Source organism: Nannobrachium achirus (assembly GCF_963921795.1).
Source record: "Nannobrachium achirus genome assembly, chromosome: 18".
Taxonomy (NCBI): Eukaryota; Metazoa; Chordata; class Actinopteri; order Myctophiformes; family Myctophidae; genus Nannobrachium; species Nannobrachium achirus.
In genome coordinates, this window is record NC_137825.1 from 51221075 (window position 1) to 51245239 (window position 24165).

At 40.9% G+C, this 24165-nt stretch overlaps 1 protein-coding gene across 2 annotated transcripts in view; it reads left to right on the forward strand.

The window, feature by feature from the left end:
• The first annotated feature begins 17549 nt into the window (after nucleotides 1-17549).
• tmem94 (transmembrane protein 94) overlaps nucleotides 17550-24165 on the forward strand; it is a 75899-nt gene continuing 69283 nt past the window's right edge. For both annotated transcript variants that reach the window (XM_080747990.1, XM_080747991.1), the window contains exons 1-3: nucleotides 17550-17684; nucleotides 22161-22446; nucleotides 23125-23278. In XM_080747990.1, coding sequence (XP_080604116.1) covers nucleotides 23255-23278 — 24 coding nt within the window. In that variant the 5' untranslated portion in view covers nucleotides 17550-17684; nucleotides 22161-22446; nucleotides 23125-23254. The remainder of the gene's footprint in view (nucleotides 17685-22160; nucleotides 22447-23124; nucleotides 23279-24165) is intronic.

The following is a 24165-nucleotide window of genomic DNA, read 5'->3' on the forward strand; positions in this document are numbered from 1 at the left end:
GTGGCTATGCGCCTTATTGTCTCTTTAGGATCCTTCTGCCGTGGGCCGGCAGAAGACTTAGGTGTGTGTAGCATTCCTGTGCACATCCTCATCATCCATCTACTACTACAATTCTTTCTTATCCCATGTTAAAGCCCTACAATAATATCCTGTTCAGAAATATTAAGGCCATGTTATCCTGGGTAATTGTTTAATCAATCAGTAAAGTTCAGTACTCACTAATAGGTAGGTTAAACACAGTTTGTTTTGACACATGAAGATATGATCATACGGTGTGACACTAAATCATTTGGTGTGACATTCCAAATAGTGAAAAATCATACCTTTATTAATGATTAAACCAAAAAAATGTTTATGCATTACATAGAGAATATTATCAGGAAGAGTCACAAATATTTGTGTAATTTTAGAGAAAGTTTTGACAGAATACATTTAAAATATGTTGTAAGATCATGAACATGGGCCTCACACAGAGTGTCGATTATGAAAAAAACATACAGATATAATTAATTTTCAAAAAACTATAGTGGATCACTGGTTAGTTATGATAAAGGACTTTGATAAAGTGAGTAACTTAAGAAAGATGTACTCCATTTTCATTTTATGAACAATTATTTTCATGTCACACCATATGACGATTTTAGGCACAAGTACAACAAACTGCTGAATAAAGTCTGATTCCAATAAAATATCTAAAAACAGAATGTATTTCCATAAGGTTGAGAGTGAGTAGAACAAAAGTAAATAACTTTTATGCCTGCAATTTAAAGTTTTTTTAAAAACACATTTTTTGGGGCGTCACGTCACTGACCCATTTACATTGTTGTCCTGCATCATTTACTTAGTGCAGCGCAGCAATCAGTTCGAAACACATACAAGAACAAGAAAAGCATGTTAAGGGAGGATAACACGGGAATCGGCTGTTTAAAAATTAGATTAATAGGATATACATCATGATATATATTCCTTTTCTCATTTTTTTCCAAACAAATTATAGGCAAATCTCTCAGTTGAACCATGTAAACAAATTAAAAAACATTGGTAGTCGACTAAAGACTCCCTTGATCAATTAGATGACTATTCGACTAATCAAGCCCTATGCAGTACATCCGCATCATTATCTTTATTAAAATCTGAGCCCCTATGCCCTTCATGCCCTAAGAATGATGCATTGCCAGGAGTCTCATTCTAGGGTTGGTCGAGGTCTCACAAATCACTAATAGTCAGGGGATATTTCAAAAAACGTAGAATAAATTCCTTGCCTATAAAGTTCTTCAATGTTTTTGTAAAGGTGTTTAGAAACACATCTCACAAAGATTGAAATTTGTGGTACCGTTAAAAAACAAAATCTGCTTTAAGTAGCATGTGCAGGTTAAACTAGGGGTTTTTCATGATTCTGAATCCATTGCAAGCATTTGTTTTCGCATGAAAAACACTCCTTGGGCCAAAAAATGGACCAACAAAAAATGGTTTGTGATGACCTGGAAAAGTGTCTATGCCCAAGGAGTTTTATAGGTATGGTTATTATAGAGGCTTTGCAGACGACAGTGTTACATAAGGACATGAGCAGATCTAGTTCTACCAACTAAACTGGTCTTTGTTTTTTTGGTTCTGTATTTGTTTCCAACAAGGGGCAGGGTTAAAGCGCTATCGGTGCTATAAGGTGACACACTTGACTCACACATGAATGAAAGGCATCCAGATTCCTAATCACCACAAGCTCCGAGCAGCAAGAGCAGAAAGCCTGCTGACACGCGAGGTCAACCAACCAACAGGTGGCTATGACAAGATCTTTGTGCGTTATAAAAAGTTTCATTTTTAGGCTGTCTTCATTTTGTCCTCATTCAAGCTTTGTGATTTCCATCCTCAGAAAACTGTCAGGAGGATGAATGATGCTGCACCTGATAGGAGGCCCCAAAAGCAACGCAAAGAGACCCGAAAAGCAGAGGACCCAGATCCTGATGCTGACCCAGATGCTGCACCTGATAGGAGGCCCCAAAAGCAACGCAAAGAGACCCGAAAAGCAGAGGACCCAGATTGTACTGAGAAGTTGGAAAAAGTCTTGAAAAAAGCCTGGAAACAACTACTACTATATGTTGTACAATGGGTAAGACAATTTGTGTGCTTGTGTGCAAATTGTGTTTTTATTTTTATTTTTATTTTGTTTCTCAATGTATGGTCCACAGACCACATGGACACTTACGGATCTGTAACCATTACCAATGGAACCAAATGGACCGTTGCGGGTTGTGAGGGTCTATTTGGTTCCATTTGTACTAACACAACGTAAAATTAGTGTAAAAGCTTTGAGCCTACATTAAAATGTAAAAAGAAATGTGTTACCTCCAAGCTATAAGGGTAATAATAATAATAATACACTTTATTTGTATAAACACTTTAACGGCAATCGGACACTGCATTCATGATTTGAGGTATTTTGTTCCAAAAATGTGTTTTACAAAAGTCGACCTGCTGGTGACGCTATAACAGGCCAATGTGAAAAGGGTGGCATTTTGTTCCTCGACCTAGTGGGAATGTGCGTGCAAAAAGTCACAGAAATTGCACGCTGCGTTTGAGGCATTTTGTTCAAAACGGACCAATCCAGCACACTTTGGAAGCCAAAGTTAGCCAATTAAAATGGACTATGAAATATTAGACAGATCTGAGAGAGAGAAATACTGTGTACTGATTTGCGTAAAAATTGGATAAAATCTGAAGGAGTAATATAAATAATGTTTTACATAAGTCGGTGGCGCTACAAAAGCAGTGGTGTAAAGTAACTAAGTACATTTACTTAAGTACTGTACTTAAGTACAGTTTTGAGGTATTTGTACTTTACTTGAGTATTTCCAGTTTTCATTACTTTTACTTCTACTCCACTACATCTCAGAGGCAAATATTGTACTTTTACTCCACTACATTTATTTGAAAACTTTAGTCACAAGTTACTTTGCAGATATAAATTATTATATTATTAAACCTACATTAATGCACCTAAGCCCTATTTTATACCTTGGCTATTTGAAAATAGCCGATCTACGACGCGTTGTGAGCTTGTAGATCTGCTTTTTTCAAACATTTTGTACTTTTACTTTTGGTACAAGTTCATTTTGATGCCAATACTTTTGTACTTTTACTCAAGCACATTTTGAATTCCAGACTTACTTGTAACAGAGTACATCTACATTACAGTATTGATACTTTTACTTAAGTACAAAATGTGAGTACTTTTTCCACCTCTGTATAAAAGGCAAATGTGAAAAATGCAGGGCAAAGGTTTGTCCTTGGCCTCTAGGCTGGAGTGCACATATACGTTTTCCACTGATCGGTGGAGTTAAAAGTAAAAATATAAAATCGACCTGTTATAGCGGCACTGTGAGGCTGAAGTGGCATTTCATCCTCTGCCTAATGGGAATGTGCGTGCCCAATTTCACCAAGATTGCACGCTGTGTTCATGATTTGACGCGTTTTGTTCAAAACGGACCAATCCTGCAAACTTGGAAGCCAATTTTAGCCAATCAGGATGGAATATGGAAAGTCGGACAGATTCATGTCGATCACATGACTGTAGAGATACTGTCTACTGATTTGCTTTTTGGACAAAATCCATGGGAGTAGTGTCCAAAAATGTGTTTTGCATCTGCCTCATGGTGGCACTAGAACAGGCCCATGTGAAAAATGTGGGCAGAGTGATAAATAAGAAATACACATAAAAGAAAGATAGAACTTTCACTAAAAATAGAAAAGAATAGGAATCCAGGAGGTGATGAGGTAGTATGTTCCTTGCAGCTTTATTCAGAGAAGCATCAAAAACAAAGTCCAGGATAGCATCAGAATCAAGTAGAAAGTCAGAGCAGTCAGAGAGAGTCCTCCGGCACTGGCTCACCTCACGGCTGCCAGGCCAATACTGAGTCCCTCATGTCAATTTAGTGTCAGGTTAAATACAGTATAGGAATACACAAATCATGGTCTGCTCAGACAGACAGATGGTTTGAACCGGAGGCAAGACATTGATCAAAGGACAACAATAGATCAAAGAAGTTTAGGCAAAGATACTGTAGGTGTGATCAGATACAATCAACGTCAAGACAGACAGATATGACACCTCAACATTCATTGTGAATCAAAGGATAGGCCTATGACACCTCCCGATGGAACAGCTGGCCACAGCTGCTGCTGTAGCCCTACTTTTAGCAGACTGAATGTCCAAAATAGTTTCACAGTTCATATTAATATAAATCAAAATACATACATTTGTTTAAACAGAAACCTATTTATCACAGAGGTTCTGAATTGGCATCCAGTGAGTGTGGCTGCACAGGTTACTTATAGCAGTGGTTCTTTCCTTAAAGAAGTGGTGCCTAGGAGGTTGACAATACTTCATTAGACCCCCTGGTGTGGTTCTTATGAGCAATTATATATTCAATTTCCTGGAGGCACCTTTGACACCTTGTGTGTCAAAAGTGCCCGGGGCTGGATTAACCATTGGGCCGGTGGGGCCGTTGCCAGGGGCCCTTGGCTCTCAGGGGCCCTTGGGGGAACTGGGCCGCGTGGTCATTGACAATTTACTCAAATTAAATGTATACGTTAATTACAAATCAAATGTGTGGGCCCTTCCTCTGTTGTCTACAGGTGCTTTCTGGTTCCACAGATGATCATCATGGCTTAAAATCCGAGCTGGGTAGTGCACGTCGGGAAGGAAGGGGGGTTATGGTGGAGGTTGGGAGGGCCCTAAAATGTTTTTGGCCAGGGGCCAATAATGGTCCATGAAAGTGCCGATCCAAAAACAGTGATTAAATGACATCATATAATCATCCCCTTTTACCATTCACCCAACACTGTGGGTGTGGCTAACTTCAGCTGGGTCACCACCCACCATGACAACCAGGCATACTTAATGAACTGGTGGGTGTGGCCACATAAAAACCTAATTTTAACTCTTTCTGTACACTTTTGGAAAAAAATCTTCCTCCTTGTATAATCATAATACTTGATAATCATGTTTTAGTCATGGCACTGCATCTTTAATGTGTCACTTTAGAAAATTGCAGATACCATGTATACACTTATCTTGGTCTGTTTACTGTTGATTGAGAAAACAATGTTAACATTAAGCTAAACATCTGGGGACCCCCCCAAAATAATTTGGGGACCCCCTGGGGGTCCCGACCTACAGGTTGAGAACCACTGACTTATAGCTTAGAAATAATACATAAGAAACGTATGTCTTGGTGGTTATAAGTACCATTAAGACACCTAAGGGCGAAAAGCGACCTCACCCTAAAGGGCAAGGACCAGTTACCATATGGAGATCCCTGATACCCATACAGTATTATGTAGATCCATGTATGGAGATATGGGCATATAGGTTGGATCGGCGGTTCTACAATAGAATGTTGTTTCATACTTTCAAACTGTTCGCAAAAATCTGAGCTATCCGTGTGCAAAGGTTGGAGTCTGTAGAACCAACCCTATGCTGTGAGACCCCAGACATGCCAACTCGGTTACTCGTTATGTGAAAGTCCTATGACCTCTATGACGCCTGACATCCAAATACAATCCCTTTTATGCCCATATATGGAGATCCCTGTCTGTAGAACCAACCATGTGCTGTGAGACCCCAGACATGCATCTGTGCGTGTCAGTCTCTCAGTCCTTGTCCCCTTTTATGGGCATATTGGTTGGATCTGCGGTTCTACTGAAAAATGTTGTTTTGTACAACTGTACATCAGGGATCTCCATATATGGGCATACCCGTTTCATAAATGCTAGTAACAACATATCAAAAGTCCTAAGAAATCCCAGTTGTGGAACATATTGAAAAAGCTGCTGAAAGTTTGTATCCCATTAACTTTAATATACAGGAAAAAAATATATAATAATCTGCTTTAAGTAGCATGTGAGGGGTCAAACTAGGGTTTTTTCATGGTTCTGAATCCATTGCAAGCATTTGTTTTGCACCAAAAACATCTAATCTTTCATTCCATGTCTCTGTTTCTACAGGTGTTTTCAGTCATTGCCTTTGCCAAAACAGCAGGCTACTCCGGGAGAACCCACTTGAAAATCAATTGCACAGCACACATTCCATTGATTACTGAAGCTGAGTTTGGTTACCCATTCAGGTAAAGCATTAGCCTATATGACATGCACTCAAAGACGTTATATATTATTCTAGTGAGTATACAACATCTTGCATTGATATTCACACAGTGGCAATCATTCCTCATCCTACTCCGGGGGGGGGGGGGGGGGGGGGGGTTGAGGTTTAGGCTTGCACTGTTGGCTCAACCAGTTTGCATGTACAGTATACAACAAGATCATGGCACCCTGTCACTCTCCACTGACTAGCATATGGTCTTTAAAGACTACCTTTAAAAGATTACATTCATTTGTTCTTCTATATCTCTATAACTTAAAATGAATTAAAAAAAAATAACATATGAGGACACTTATTCAGTTCAATGTAGGCCTTTGGCAAAGTGTTGAAATTATCTCAATGTTTTATTATGTGACAATAAATAAATAAATAAATAACCAACCACAAAACCAAGTTAAAATAAAAAATTGAAAAAAGAACGAGACCATTAGAGACAAAAGAGAGGAATTTAACACATCCATTTCTCGGATTTCAAATGCAGTGTCGTCTGGAACGGGTTTACAGGTTTACTCTTATTTCATTCACGATTCATGAAACCAGTGCTCTCTGTCCTCAATTCAATGAATTCTATAATGTTGACATTAATGAGCTTGATCTTGTAGCTTCTGGAGGTCTTTGACATGAACAAAGTCATAGTGGGACATGTCTCTGCCTCCAGGCTGCCACTACATCCCTACAAGCTGGCATACTGTGACGGCAGCCATAGTGATGATCGCCACCTCAAGGGCGACTTCTCCATCCCAGCAGAGTTTTTCCTGTGTATGGGAGTGATCACCTTCCTCTACTGCACTGTCACACTGGTCTTCTACATGTCGAAATGCTACAGTGGGACCCCAGTGAAGCCCATTGGGCTCATCGGTTTGGTATGGTAACACTTGCTATGCAACCCATGTCTATAATGCATTATAAACATATACATAAAAATACATAAAACGTCTTATGTACCGAAATGTATGTAAGGTCGGCAACCTTTGACATGAAGCCCCGTGTTTGTATTCATTTTAGTCAGTGTTAGTCAGCATTAGTCAGCATTAAGTATAGTTACAGTATAACACCACATACAAATAACATATTTCCAAAAGATTTACATTGTCCGTATGCAAAACCTTCTCCTTCTTTAGAAATATGTTTATTGCACTGTTCAGGATTTAATGACCAATAGATTTTTGGGGGAATATAAAGGGGCAATTCTCACCAGGGAAGAGAGCATTCCCCACTAGCTGAGTATCTTAAGATGGTTGGATGTGATGATAAGCTATAAGCTTAGTTGATCCTGGCGATAAGTTCTGAGTCGAGGAATGCTCTCTTCCCTGGTGAGAATTGCCCCTTTATATAGGGCTTGTTTGTGTATTGTATGACATCACGCCACATCATCAGCTGTGGACTGTGATGTCATCGTATCTCCATATATGGCCATCTCCGTATATGGAGATATAAGTCGTCCATGCCCAAGTATGGGCTGGTGAGGTCAGACTTTGTGTGATGCGTAGGTTATCTCCATATATGGAGATTCAACATTCCAGGTGTAACTATGGCTGCCCGTATGACGTGAGAGGTGGAGGTTGTGATATTTGTGGAGATCTCCCGATTAGGGAGTCTTACTGGTGCTTTTACTTAAGTACAACATGTGATTACTTTTTCCACCTCTAGATGTGAGTAATTTTTATTTGGTACTGTACATTTGGTACAGTATATTTTGATGCTCTTTGAGGGCAGTGAAGGATGGGAATGATGGTAAGGATGGGAATGTATACTTGATGTTATGGAGTGAGTTGCACAAGGAGGAGGCAACAACTGAAAATGTTCCATAACTACAGGCTCAGCTCCTGTGGAAGAAGTGCAGCAGTTGTACTGCTAATGAACAGCCTGCTGCTGGTGCTGCTCCTGAACAGCCTGCTGTTGTAGATCCAAAAACATTGGCATTATTTGACCAGGAACACACACACACACACACACACACACACACACACACACACACACACACACACGCACGCATGTGCCCCATGTGTAAGGAACATGTATTTGTGACTGGGTCACTAATACGAATTATGCAAAATATCAGGAAATACAGTAATAATGCTTTGGAAGGAAACAGAAAGCAAGTTTGTATACATTTTATCGCAGTATCATGCTATGTACAGTAGACTGTAGGACCTACAGTTTAGGTGTTCATTAAATCTATTTGATTGTGCCTAAAACCTTGAAAGATCATGAGGGTTACTACAGAACTGTTGTGCAACTGCATTGAGCTAATCTCAATGCAGGGTAATAGTAATAATGACATGGACCAAGTTATTACACAATCTCCATTAGTGTAACACATGCAATGCACTACATTTATGGTGTGAAATTGAAAAACAAAACTGCAAGAGAAAAAAGGCATGCGGGACCCCCCAAAAAGTCTCATGGCCGTGCACGACAAGTGTGAACCCATAAATTCATAGCTATTTAGATATTTGGCATAGATATGGTATTCAGTGTATCTGACACCTTGTATTGACTGATTCAGGTTCAGTTTTATTGTCACACATATCCATACAGGTACAGATACAATGAAATGCTTGTGCCAGGAGCACTCTCAGCCTTATTACACAAAGACATGGTCACAGTGACCGACAAGAGTGTGGACCCACATACCATGCAGGCCACACAAGACAAGCCCCAACAATGACAATACCATACAGTGTAACAGTGCACAGTTTAAAAATGCGTACAGTGCCCATGTTTACCTACGTTTCACTTTCATTCCTTCGTTGAGCAACCTGACTGCCTGGGCAAAAAATATATATATTACTGAAACGAGTGGTGTGCGATTTGATGCTCTGGTAAAGTTTTTTGGATGGGAGGAATGAGAACAGGGAATGGGCGGGATGGCTGCTATCTTTCAGGATGTTCTGAGTCTTTTTCTTGCGGCGTGTGGTATAGATTGTATGGAGCTGTGGCAATTCTGTTCTGATAATTTTAGCTGCTCGCTTCACAATCCTCTGCAGCTGTTTACCGTCCTGGACAGTCAAGTTACCAAACCACACTGTGATACAACCTGTCAGAACACTTTCTATGCCAAATCTCCTGAGGCGCCTCAGAAAGTACAGTCGCTGCTGTGCTTTCTTAATGATACCTTTGGTGTTTAGAGACCGTGTGAGTGTGTTTGTGATGTGTACACCCAGGAATTTGAAGCTGTCCACTATATCTACAGATGAACTGTTGATGGTTAAGGGACTGTGATTAACTTTTGACTTCCTAAAGTCAACGATGATTTCCTTAGTCTTACTGACATTTAGGGAGAGGTTGTTATTCTGGCACCATAGCTCTTCAATTTCCCTCCTATAGTCCCTCTCATCATCGTTGGATATTAATCCTATCACAGTGGTGTCATCTGCGAACTTGATGATGGTATTATTGCCACACCTGGCAACACAATAAAAGGTGAACAGACTGTACAACAGGGGACTGAGGCAGCAGCCCTGGGGCGCTCCAGTCCGGGTCAATATCTTAGATGAATGGTTATTTCCTATTCGCACAGATTGTGGCGTGCCTGTCAAAAAGTCAAACAGACAGTTACAGATACTACTGCCAAGACCAAGACCCCTAAGTTTCAACACCAGCTTAGATGGTACAATAGTGTTAAACGCAGAGCTATAATCAATAAACAGTAGTCTGACATAGGAGTTCTTGTTTTCGAGATGTTCCAAGGCAATGTGTAATGCGAGTGAAATAGCATCATCGACTGATCTATTAGAACAGTAAGCAAACTGTAGTGGATCAGTAGTAGCAGGAATAATATAGTAGTAGCAGGAATAATATGCATTTTTTTGCCATGTTGTGCAATAATATAGAACATTTTGATTGATCGCAATGCATCATACTGTATAATCGAATCGAATTCTTACCTGGTGAATCGAATCAAATCATGAGGGCAGTGCCAATGCACGCCTCTAATATATATATATATATATATATATATATATATATATATATATATATATATATATATATGTTACAGGACGTTTGGGTAACTCAGTACGTTCATTGTAAGAGCGCTTGTTTTGTCGTTCACCACCAGATGGCGACGACAGCCATTCACTAGTGAAGGCGCTGACGTCACTCGTTTGCGACTCTCTTTCTTTATTTACTAGCCTAGCTCGGCAGTGTTTAGCCATTAGCTTACTATGAGTTAGGGAGTGCTCCATTGTAGTCACTTGGACAGGGCGTTTATCGTGGGCTTGCCTAGGCCTTACGGCCTGGGCATAAATATAACGATTGCATTCACCACGGCTTCGTAACTCGCGCGGCCGGCCCTGGCCCGCTCTTCGCGGCCACTCGCGCCTGCGGCGCTCGGGGGCGAAGAGCAGGACCAAGGTCCGCTGGCCTTCGCGCCGCTTGCAATGTCGTGGACAATCGAGCGGCTCCGCCTGGAGGACGTTGTTGTGGCTCAAAGCGACCGCTTGTTCCGCCCCGTGCCGCACGACGAGTGCTCCGTTTCTCGACCGTACTGTTTCTCTATCAAACCGTGACATATATACTCACTGTTCCCTGTGTTTTCCATCAGATCATAATGGGTGTCTTTGCCTTCCTGTGGCTGGTGTGTTCGTCCATGTGGGCAAAGGGAGTGGTCGACATCAAGTGGGCCACCGACCCACATCGCTTGGCAGAGAGCTGCGTGGACGTGGTTCAAGGCTGCACGGCAGGAGACCCTCCATTACTGGGCCCCCTCTATACTTCTGTGGTAAGTATACAAATTGTGGACATTTATTATCATCTTCTTTTTATAATATACTGTATTCTTTTTATTATTATTATTAGTCAGGTTCATACAGATTCTTAAAATGATCCCTGGATAATCCCTGCCTAAAATGTCTAATAATAATACATTATAATTGCCCTCTATAAATAAAATGTAAAACATTTTGGATGTTGTATTCATTTTTAGAAATATATTTTACTCAAGGGGGACAATGCCTGTCACAAATCGATGATGTAATTTGTAGTTGTTTGCTCCAGCCCTATATGGAATTTTGGAATGTGTTAATATAATAATAAAATAAAATAAACTACTTAATACTTCCTGAGGTTAATATGAGCGTCAAAACAATAGTTTGAATATGAATATGTTTTATTAGCACATGCATTCCAGGTGTTGTCCCCCTTGAGTAAAAGATGAACTGTTTCTACAGTGTTTTTAATTTAAATGTTTAGTTATAGAGGGCAATTATAATGTATTAAGGCATATATGTCTTATTTTCCATGGGATCCTTTTAAGTGGGTTAGGATCCATGCCCAGATACCTGGGCTACTTCTCTAGTGACTGATGCCCATGGGCATTACACCAGAGGGATCTGACCTCTTTCCCCCAGAATTTGGCGCAACATGGGGAGGAAATGCATTGTACTATGCTGTCACCAAAATGTGGAACAGCCTACCAAAGTCCATAAAGGTTCTCAACAGCCTACCCAAACTCAAAATGTATCTAAAGACACAACAACACAGGGTTACATGTCAGCACTCCGACATATTGCCATTCCGACCACCAAAACCTTACCTTAACCCAGTAAAACTAACGCAGGTAAATGCTAACCTGGTGAAATGCTAACCTGACGACCCCGGTTGAATGCTAACTTGGTGAAATGCTAAGCTGCCGACACTGGTGAATGCTAACCTGGTGTGCCCCCCCCCCCCCCCCCCCCCCCCCCCCACACACACACACACACACACACACACTGTAGAAAAAGGGGAGATATAATGGACCGAAGTCAAGTTTCCTAATGTTTTGTGTGTAGTTTTAGTTTAACGCCTTTGAACAGTTGGTAGGTAATGGCATCCTCTGCCCCCACCTCTTTCTCTGTAATATGATGTTTGATGCTACAGATTTTTTATATATTTATATTTTTTAAGATATTCACACACTGTAAAATGTTGTTGGAACAGGTACATTTGGTTACTGTACATTTGTACAATGAACAGAGTTAATTAACATTTAGAATTTAACGGTGTATTCAACATATGACACCACCCAGTTATAGAAAATCACACTCATGTGAACTGAGCGGTGGAGGCTGTGTGTGTGTGTGTGTGTGTGTGTGTGTGTGTGTGTGTGTGTGTGTGTGTGTGTGTGTGTGTGTGTGTGTGTGTGTGTGTGCGTGCGTGCGTGCGTGCGTGCGTGCGTACGAGTGAGCCTGTCCTGAACAACAGCGCCCCTCCCCTAACATGTGTGGTCAGCAAAGGTAATGCAGACTCCATCAGACTCAGGCTACATACATGCACGCACGCATACCCACACACACAGCCACGTATAGGAGACGGTGTGACCACCGCTCAAAAATATGTTATTTGCAACAAGCTATCCACAAGTTTCCTGTGTCCCATGAGCCCTTGCGTGAAAGGTGGGCATCACTTCCTGCTCCTCAGCCGTTTCATTCTGACTGCTGTGAGCCTGTCACACCTGAATCACTGCAAGTTGATTCCTTGGTGCGTGAACAGCTGTGTGGAGGAAGTGGAGCACACATTTTTCCCCAGTAAGCTCACTGGGAAACTTGTGGATAGACAAGTCGGAATGTAGAAAGTATTATCTGGAACTTGTCTACATGTTGGATTACTAAACAAATCTGGGAACGTTTGTTCCCAGATCGAGCAGAGTTTACAGCGTGCCTAACAAAAATATCTGATCTACAAGTTCACAACGTGTCGCAGCGTGATGCGTTAGTGAGCTAGTTTATAATAAGGTATGTTTGGTGTATGACAAGAATTTATACTATAAAACAGTCATAACTATGAAAGCTACCGTGGCATGAAAAATGCCACGTGATTAAATTGAAATGTTGTTTTGTTCTGTGTTGTCTACTGAAGCCTAATCCACCATCTCTGTGCAGGCCTTTGGATTTCTTTGTGTGATCCTGTGGATATTGATGATTATTCACTCCTACTGCCAGAGAGGATGGGAGGAGGATGACAACTTGTGTGTGATTGCATGAGAACCAACTATATAAAGTCGCTGAGAGGCGATGAGATGGGCCATTGTCTATTGTCTGACTCTCTCCACAAACAAAAGGAAGAGTCGCTGGATCCAAAGTATGTGTTTTAAGGGGTTTAAACTTTAAAGCAACATAAAGAGCAAAGCAAAGTAATCACAGCGATCAAAACAATAAAGCAAAAATAAATAAGCAAATAAAGCGAATAAGCGCTGAACAAAAGAATTACAGTATATTATAATGGGCCTATGTATTTTCCAATTCATGGTATTGTTGTACGTGTTTTATGTCATTTTCACATGGATGTGTATATGGTTGATTATATAGGCTATATACTATTATAGCATACTCATGCTGTTGTTGGTTTTGTTATGGTTGGTTGTGTGATGTTGTTTTTACTTAAGTAATTTGCTCTATCTAATTAATATGGTAATGAGACTATGATTTAGCCTATCTTATTTGTTCCTCACTTAATGTTTAGTCACCCTGCTGAAGTCATAACATTTGTTTGTTTTTTCTTTTACTTTTGTCTTACTTTTTTCATGCATTAACAATAATAATAAAGGACAATCTAAACAATTAACTATATAGCCCAGTGTTTCTCAACATGAGAAAGGGGTCCAAATGGGCCTGGAACAAATGGAACCAAATGGAGGTTATGGAACCCCTTGTACGCTCAGAGTTGCTGGTGTCCAGTATCAAACCCAGGACCTTTCAAAGGCAAGCACTTCACTAGGCTAATGCGTTGCATCACATTATTACCCGGCTTGTTTGAATGCTTGATTCTGATTGGTCAGTTGCTGAAATCAGCGGTCTGTTATTTCTGGATAACAGACCGCTCCGCTCTATAACAGACCACTGTCTAATCAAAGACTCAGAGCACCTGCTGCAGTCAAGCTGCACTGCGTTAATCTTGTGCTGTATCCAATATGTCAGCCATGTAAACAAACACAGCGACATTTAGAACTAAACGTTGCTCTCAAGAATGTTTTTAAAAATATTTTAAGCGAGAAATAGACAACGTAGTGTCAGAAAATGGATTCTATCTAATCAGCACTTCCTTGTTTTCCAAGGCGACCGTGTCTCGCTAGGGGGGCGCCCAGCGCAACACTTGTGGAACACTTCCAGCCGTCTGTAAACAAGGAAATACTTTGTTTTGTTTTTTGTTTTGAGTCAAATTATTAATTTTATTTAGTAGCCGGGTAATAAGCGGGATAATGAATGGCTCCTTGGTGATATATAACATCCCTTCGGCCTGATAACTGGCGCCCCGGGAGTTATCAGTCCGTCGGTCTGTTATATATCGTCATTCACCACGGATCCATTCATTATCCCTTACATATAATGCCTCATTTGCATAACTAAACATATAATTTCAGAAGACTTGTAATTCAAATATTCTTAGTCTTGATGTAAAACTGGAAAAGTGTTGTAGCTATTAGTTTTTTTTACCCTATTCACCAGTAGTGTCTCGCCTTAAAACACTTAAAGTCACTTGCATTGCTCAAGCTAATTATATACCACTGTATACATTTCAGCTACACCGTCAGTTGACAGTATCAATTGCTTTGTTTTTGTTTAGGTTGAATGTGTAATTGTTAAAGCTATAGAAAACATGTCCTCAACATAAAGGACCCAGACAACAGAAAACAATTCTGGTATTTGAGGCAGAGTCCAGCAAAACTGTTGTCTGATTTGTTGTCACATTCTTAAGTAGTAATAACAATTAAGACAATATTAAATTATTAGCAGTGTAACGATACATTTAACAGTGATACAATACAGTAACTATTTAGCAAAGAAATTGAATGTGTGAATAGTGTAGGTTTTTTAAGGGAACATCTATTATTATGGATATAAATAAGTAGGCTAAACACTGATTCTCAAATACATGTACATTAGACCTATATTTCCATTTTGAGCTTGTATAGATCGGATATTTTCGAAACATTTTGATGAATCTTGAAAAATCTTCCCTGGCAGAAGATATTTTCAGGTAGGGGTCTGCAGAATGCACGTCAATTTGGGGGTCCTTGACATGAAAAGGTTTAGAACCACTGTTTTCAACAGGTCTGAAAATTACAAACTCAAACAGACCCGATTAAGTTGATGCCCAAGCCCATACCCACTCCACCCCGCCCCATTGATGTCTAGTGGTGATAAGTTGATTTAATGTCAGAGAAATGAAATAAGTACCTCCACAGTCCACAGAAGTATTGATAGATATATATATTTTTTATGATTGAGTCTGATGGAGTTCCACCATCTTTAGGCTGTAGGTATTCTTGACTTCATTCTCTCAACTTTATTTCTGTGAGTGATTTCCTGTGATTTCTGTGTGCAGCACTCACACACAGGTGTGACTGGTGCACCGACCCTCCTATAGTATTTTTTTGTTCTATATCTACTGCATAGTACTGTGTTCTATCTGTCTGTCATTCAATGTTCTGAGTTAAAGAGAAGGATCTCAACGGAAATAAGCATCGCCTCACATGAGTTTCCTTTTAGTTGACCTCGTATCAGTGAATGGTAGCCTATTGTCATGAAACTGTACCTTTTATGCACAACTTCTAATAAATAGATAAATAATCAATCAATCAAATTGTGAGCTCGGAGATCAGCTATTTTAAAATAGTGATTATAATGTCAAAACTTTTAAATTCATGTTGACACTATATTAACTAATTTAGTTGGGGACCCTGTGGAACCCTGCTGTGGGTCCCCGGACCCCACTTTGAGAACCTCTTCTGCTCTATGTGTCCTAGTGGGATTGCATATTAAGAAGTATCGCTGCATCTTAATATTTGACCAGGATCTGTTATAGTCTAGTAGTGAGGTTGAATACCTTTTCCATATGGGAGAAGTTTGTCTCACCACTCCCCATACGGGAGAGGAGGGTCCGAACAAATGCAAAAAGAGGATCACTCTGTAGGCTAGGACTTTTTAATAATTATATTTTCAATCATGCCTGCTGCTCCTGGTGTGTATTGAGTAGAGAAACTGTTTGGGTTTCCTTTTTTAAGTTTCACGATCAGTGCTTATAGTGCTCTGTCATATGCAGAGTCGAGGTCTGCTTGGCATAAGAGAAATTGGCAGATGGGACTGTTACTTTTGGGTGGTTACTTTTTATATACATATATTATACATTCTGGGTTGTTCCATTATGAAAAAAAATATCTATTAAAAGTGACAATAAATATGTTAAAAGCTTTATATAACACAAGGTTTAGGTAAAAAGTATATAATGTTGTGCCAATTGTGAGTTGACAGCTTCTCTCTGACCATGTCAGAGTGAAGCTGTGAATCAAGTCAGAAGATCCAGAACAGAAACACAGGCTTTGAGCAACTGAAGCTGCAGTGCTGCACTGTCACCCACAGAGGGCAGCATTGATCAGCGTACAGCTCTGCAAGAGACATAGGCCTACTGGGTGGTTTACATTACTCGTCCAGCTGCATTCAGGTGGTGAATAGGCATATATTTTTATATATATATATATATATATATATATATATATATATAATTACAGTCATAGAAAAGTACAATTCAGTTTTTCACTATTAGGCCTATATCCCCACACACACACACGCACGCACGCACGCACGCACGCACGCACACACACACACACACACACACACACACACACACACACACACACACACACACACACACATATAAATGCATAAAGATTGTGCTAGAGGTTTTGTTCTAAAATGCTCTTTTTAATAAGTTTCATAAGTAGGCTACACATTAATTCATTTACTCATTCCACGAGCTTTTCTTTTTTGTTTTACTTTTACAACTATTACTATTATTATTATTATTATTATTTTACCAAAGACAAACAAGAGAGGAACTCTCAAGAAGCAAGGTTAGGTTTCCAATTTCAAAATAGAGCTGAAGAACTTTGCTAGGCGATCTCGCCCCTCTCCTATCCACCAATCAAAACAGAGCAAACCTCCAATCCTCTCCAATGAGAGCACCGGAACACTGCTTTGCGTCAGCAAAACGCCCCGCCCCCCTGCCTGGGATCAGTAGCATTTCGAGGTTATGATCCGGTCGGGAGCGGAAACAACCTACGTCATGTTGTAGTCCTCAGACGGACTACACTTTGGCCGGAACTATCAAACCGAAACACGGGCCTACCCAAACACCTTGATACTGCGTATTTTTTTTTATTTCATTTATTTTATTTTTGAAAGGTTCTTTTGGTATACCCATCTTCTAGTCCAACTCGTAGCGACTGGCAAGAAAGACTACGCTTCTCGAGCATTTAAATAGGGATTGGGGAAACAAACAGGGGGGGACGGGGACCAAAACAAAGCGACGCCGCTTCCGCCTGTTTCCGGTTTAGGCCACGCCTAGACCGGATCACACGACCCCGTTGCAAACGAATACCAGGCTTTCCTTTCGTGGAAAGCCATGGTGACGCGAGGATAGGTTGCTCTTGCTTGGTTGCTCAAAGTATGAACGTAACATGGCTGTTCCGTGGGGTAGCGTCAGGCTGAGTGGATGTATGTCCGAGACACAGTAAAGTGAACATTAGAGGACATTTCCCCCAACGGTGAGTGTGGACTCATATTATTATATACAACTCGAGTTATTTATGAATAAAACTAGTGTAATTTTGCTGTTGCAGCCCACGACGCAGCATCTGCTTGTGACACGACCGACTCGTCTCCTCTGGCTAGCTTGTGCAAAGGCTACTATATAGCAAAATACTGAGTGGAGACCGTGGTGTTTGGAGTTGCTTCGACTGTCTCCGGTTTAAAGTGTCTTGACAGCTGTGTTGTATCATTTAAAGTGATGTTGGGTAAATCACACACACAGCCTCGTGCTGTCAGCCTTTCAAAGTTGGAGCAAATCACTCAAAACAGGACAGAAATCACTCGCTAGCTAAAGCTGGCAGGACAGCTATAACTAAGGCTAATGGTGCTTGCAAGCCATAAAGCTTGACCCTAGACAGGGAAAGTGACACCTCACCTCTCAGACAGCCACAATAATATCACTTTAAATCATGTCAATGTGACGGGCACTGGAGACGAAGTTAGCAGCAGTTGCCTGCAGAATGTCTATTATTTGGAACGCTTTAACTATTTAGAATGTGGTTTTGTAGACATGCATACATTGATTGATTGAAGACTTTATTAGAAGTTTGCTTAGGAAAAGGTACAGCTTCATGACAGTACAGTGGTACAAAGGTCAACTAGAAGTGTGGTTGCCTATTTATTACACATGGATTGTGTATTGAACTCAACTGCAATCAGAATCAGTGACATCACTGATGACATCACTGGATTGTGAATCCAAGATTGTACTCAATTACAATCAGAATAAATTACATCACTGATGACACCAGGAAAATATGAACAATAGGCTCATGGCAACCACACTAACAAAAACGATCAAAGACATTTTATTTACATAGGAAACCCTTAAAAAACCCTCATATAACATTGAATGACAGATATAACACAGTACTATAAAGTCTACAACTACTTTATTACTCTATTTTAAGTCTTTCGGTAGGGTGTTCCACAACCACATGTTAGTGGTATAGCAGGGGAGCACATTTGATCCTTTTTTAGAGCCAAATCTGGGTTTGAACGTGATCTGTGGAGCTGCCTCTGGTGTTGTGATTTTAAACATCTTTGACGTTTTGGAAGTATTTTGTCAGGTACATGGGTATCTTGGTGGTGTAGTGTATCTTGTACACCTGGGCCCATTGCAAGATGCTGTACTCTGTCAGTTACCGTGAGCCGCCCCACACTTAGAAAGTGATTAGCGGTAAGGTGAGCCCGAGAAGGAAGGTTAAAGGCCCACTTCACCTCTGGGACAACCCTGTCTTATTTTATTGTTGTTTGGGACACGATCAACACAATCCTGAGTTATTTTTTGTGTTCAATCTGTGTTTTTAGATATTTTGGTATTTCAGCATGTACTAGTGATGCATTTTGCATCATCAGTGATGCGTTTTGCATCATATGATTTAAGCAGGACCTTTATTTAGTTTGTTTTAAACTACATACATACACGTTGTGCCAATAGGGCAAGTCTTTGGTCTTAATTCTGTCATCTAAACAAGGCGTCACTGCTTGTGTTGTACAGTTTTTACAAGTATTGTGTTTAATATTACTAGCAATACCATACCATATTTACTCATCAGTTTCTTGGCCATGCAAAGGCATTTTAATTGATTAAGATGTTGTCTTTTTTTAGCTGAAACTCCTATTGTTCTCGTGTTTCTGTCTGGTGGTCTTTTTTTCTCCTCTGTTTGGCTGAGCACTGTCATCTCTGAGCCAATGGAGACTGCTGACTCTGGGGTTCAGTGGGTTTTTTTGTGTGTCAGAGCAGAGGACGCTGCTTATGTGGTCAGCCAGTGAGGCTACCATCAGTCCATCCTGGGCCCCTTGGTACCAGTGGCGTCAGTTCAGAAAAAGCTAAGGTATGGTAACATGACTGGTGTCGCGCGCGTACAGGCATGATGCATTTATTTTAAGAAGAACATTTAAAAATTTCCCCTGTTTCTACGGTTTCTTGGGCTGGATATGGCAGCCTGGAACGGTTCAAGTGCAGCTAAACTTGGCATGTTAGTAAACGTGGCGGTGCCACAATTAACAATAATGCATTGCACCTGTGCAGCCGACCTGCTGAACCTGGGAATATACCATTTTGTCAAGATGGGGAGAATACAAGTGTGGAGAATATAATTATAATACCTTGTTAAATTTTGCATTTGTAGTTATTTTACTGTAATTTAACAACATAATAACCAGCACAGATAGACAAAGAGACATTCACGGATTTATATTTAAAAGTAACTTTTATTTTCCCCCCCTGGACCCAGGGTATGGCAGCTGCGCATACCCCTGCCATACCCAATTGACGCCCCTGCTTGGTACCCAGTTTCAATGCAACTATTATGTTGCCACCTGGGTTCGCCTGGAGCAGGGGTGTCCAAAGTGCGGCCCGGGGGCCAAATGTGGCCCGATGACAAATATTATACGTCCCGCGGCTTCATTCCTAAATTGTGTTATAAACGGCCCGCCAGCACCGTCAAACAAGAATATTTTATAGTATAATTTGTCAGGATTCCTTGTTCCCGGTTGTCTCATTCTGAAGGGGTCAAAGAAAGGCTTATTGTACTTTTTTTTGGAGCGGTGAAAGCGATCCCAATAGACAGGTATGTCCGTGGGTATGTGGCTGGGTGGCTGGCTGGCCGTGTCCGTCCGTAGCCTGGCAATACCTTGAGTGGCCACACACAACACACTAGTTAAAGGAGGGGCGCTGTTTTGTGCAGGTCAGGCACACTCACCACTCACTCACAGGCACAGTTTACAGTTTAGGCATTTAGCAGACGCTGCTCAAATTCACCGCTCCACTTCGAACCAAGGTTTGATTTTTTTACCTTGCACGGCTGGTTACATTTGGTAATGTGATTTATTTGTGTTGTGTTTTGTTCAGAGCACACACCTGACAAAAGACCATTGATATTAAATATTGATAGTTAAATAAAATGTTGTAATTGCAATGCATATTGCAATTACAACATTGGGTGTTTTAATATTTTCTAATGTGGCCCCCTTTGAAAAAATCACACTCGTGTGAACTGAGCGGTTGTGTGTGTGTGTGTGTGTGTGTGTGTGTGTGTGTGTGTGTGTGTGTGTGTGTGTGTGCAACAGCGCCCCTCCCGTAACATGTGTGGTCAGAAAAGGTTACTGCAGGCTACGGACACGGAGACAGACAGACATACATACCCACACACACGGCCACGTATAGGAGCGTTGTGACCACCGCTCAAAAAGTTTGGACACCTCTGGCCTAGAGTCTCTTGTTATGTCAAGACTGCCTGAATGTGCTATAGAAGTAGATCAGACTGGTTTGGCAAAGGTGTGGATTGTGGAACCCAGTGGCAAAAAAGACATGCCACGTGCATTAACCTGACCCACATTTCAAGGGTCTGGCCTGGGCGCGGGCGGGTGTCTGTTTGCCTCTATAGTTATGTAATTCTTCTTTTCTTGTCTTTGAAGCATGTAGTTATGTGAGTGAGTGATTGATTGATTGAAGTATTTATTAGAAGTTTGCATAGGAAAAGCTACAGTTTCATGATAGTACAGTTCACTGGTACACGGTCAACTAAACGAATAAGCTTATGTAAACTGTGGCTTGTTTCCATTAAGATCCTTTTTTTAACTCATAACTTTGAATAACAGACAGATGGAACACAGTACTATGCAGAAGATACAGTATCATCAGATGCAAAAACAAAAGTCAGTTTCCCATTTCTTTAGTTTACACAGACCTTGACTCTTATTAGGTATGCTAACAATGAATCTAAAATGGACTAATTGCCGTTAAGAAATTATCCGATTAAAATAAACAATTATAATTAATCGTTTTATTTGATTTTTTTGAATGAAAATTATCTATTTGGTCCTAAAAAAACGCAGCTTATCAATTAATGAATTAATTAATCCCACACTCCTAATGCATTGTTATTGATCCTTTAAGCTGCACTGGTTCGGTAGTAGGGGGCAGACAAGGCAGCACTGAATGGTATGGTCCTCTTCTCATGCATCATATGGTCCTCTTTAAGGATGGGACGTTATGAAAATGTCGTATCATGATTATTGTGACTATTGCAATAATCAAAATCCATTATCACGGGGCGGAACATGTGCCAAAAAATAGCCGATCTATGTGAGTTTGTAGATCTGCTATTTTTTGGCAAAGACATTTGATAGATTGGGGAAAGAAAGACTGTATCAAGTACGTATATTATAAGTACCTTTTCTCAATTATAGAGGGTTTAAGTGGTACCAGATATGTAGCTCGGCAAATAAAAGGTGAAGTGAACCCAGTGCATGACGGAAGGACGATATCACGATAAATTAAATCTCCGCGATACGATTATCGTGAGTGTTTTCTATCACGCTAAACGATAATATCGCTTATTTTCCCATCCCTAGTCCTCTTCTCCACAAAACCGTATCGGTAATAATTTGCACTCTAAATATTCTTTTGCCCGTTTCATCCGCAGATCCATAAATGCACGTAATGAAGAGGACACCCACACTTTGGCCAGACCTGAACTACTACAGTTAATCTCTCCCAAGGGAAAAGAGCTCATCGTCTCCCACAGTTCCTGGGTTTCTCTTGTGGCGGCTCCTGCAGGTCGGAGTGTCCCTCCCATCAGACTGGCAGAGCAGGCTGGGAGAGAGGCGGTGCTGCCAGCCAGGACCGAGGCTGCTCCGTCTTCCTCCGTCCTCGGCCGGGAGGCGCGTGCAGCGGCTGACACCGACGGACGTTCCAGGAGGACCGCCCAGGTAGGGCAGGCTGTCACGATTACACATTTTAAGATGACGATTAATTAACCTTGCGTCACCCGACTTTCCACCTCGGAGGAAAGCCTGGTATTCGTTTACCGCGGGGCTGTGTGACAGCCACACTTTCGGTTCGCTTTGTTTTGGTCCCCGCTGTTTGTTTCCCCAATCCCTATTTAAATGCTCGAGAAGTGTAGTCTTGCCAGTCACTGCCAGTTGGACAAAAAAGATGGATATACCAAACAAACTTAAAAAAAAAGAAGAAAAAAAAGCGAAACTATGCCACATCAAGGGTAGGCCAGGCTAACGATTAATTGTCGCACAAAATAATTAACAATTTAATTTTTGGCATTGAACATTGGAACGTATGAATACAATACAGTTCATATTCATTTCTGTTTGGTTTTTAGGCTTCGTAATCACAAATTGGACAGGGCAGATAAACAAATAAACTACAAATAACTTAAATATTCAAAGAAATTACTGACATTTAATAATATTATACTTTCAAAAACCTAAAAAAATTGCAGAAACGGCTGATTTGCAAGCGTGTGACGTGTTGTAAGCTTGAAGACTTTTGGAAAATGTTTGAAAATGTATGATAATTTTTCGACTTAAAACCATGACGATTATGCAAAATAATGATCTCAAATAATTGCGACCATGTAATATTTGTGACAGGCCTACACCCAGGACGGTTCTGCGTGCCGTGTCCAGCTCGGAGAGTGAAGACTGGGCATTGAGAGAGGGCTCTCTGCCTGGTGTCGCTGGCCGCTAGCGGAGCAGAGCATGTGGAGTGCTCCCCGTCGCCATGGAGCAGCAGGATAAGAAGCAGGTGCGTGTGAGCCAGGGGTGTCGCTCCAAATTCTGGGCCCTGGGTACAAGGATTCACTGCGGGGCCCTGCACCAGTGTTGTTTTTGACAGCAAATTTGTATGTATATATTATATATATATATGTTTTTAAGATTTGTTTTTGGGCTTTTTAGGCCTTTATTTGATAGGACAGTAGACTGACAGGAAATGGGGAGAGAGATGGGGAATGACATGTGGCAAAGGTCGTCCGGATCGGGAATCGAACCAGCGACGCCAGCAGGCATCACAGCCTAGTATGTGGTATGCGCCTTGACCACTAGGCCAGCGGGCACCCCATTTGTATTTAGTTTTAGTCATAATCTTTTGAATAAAATGTCTTTTAGTTTGTCATAATTTAGTCACCTGAAAAGTTTTAGTTTTAGTCTAATTTTAGTCGACTAAATATCATATGATTTTAGGCGACTAAATCTACAGTTGATTTAGTCAACTAAAATGCATTTTGTCAGGCCTTGATGACATTGTAAGCTCACAACTTGTTGTGAGCTTGTAGATCCAGGGACCCCCCCAGAAGCAACATTTGAGTTAAACAAAAGTTCGCTTAAAAATACATTATATTCAAAGATTTGCACACATTTTCATGACTTTTCAAAAATAGCAGATCTACCTACGTGCTCGGTGCCGCGCTGCGAGCTTGTATATCTACTATTTTTCAATAGCTAAATAATTAAGGCCCTTCCACCTTGGGCCCTAGTAACTCAGTCCCACTCCCCCCCCTTGTGACGCCACTGTTGCTGAGAGCCATCTGTCGACATCTGCTAATGATGACTGCCATGTGCCCGGGGCGGCTGGGTGTTTATGAAACAGGTCTTGGCCCTTTGGGTTTTTTTGCCTAATCTGAGGAGTGCACT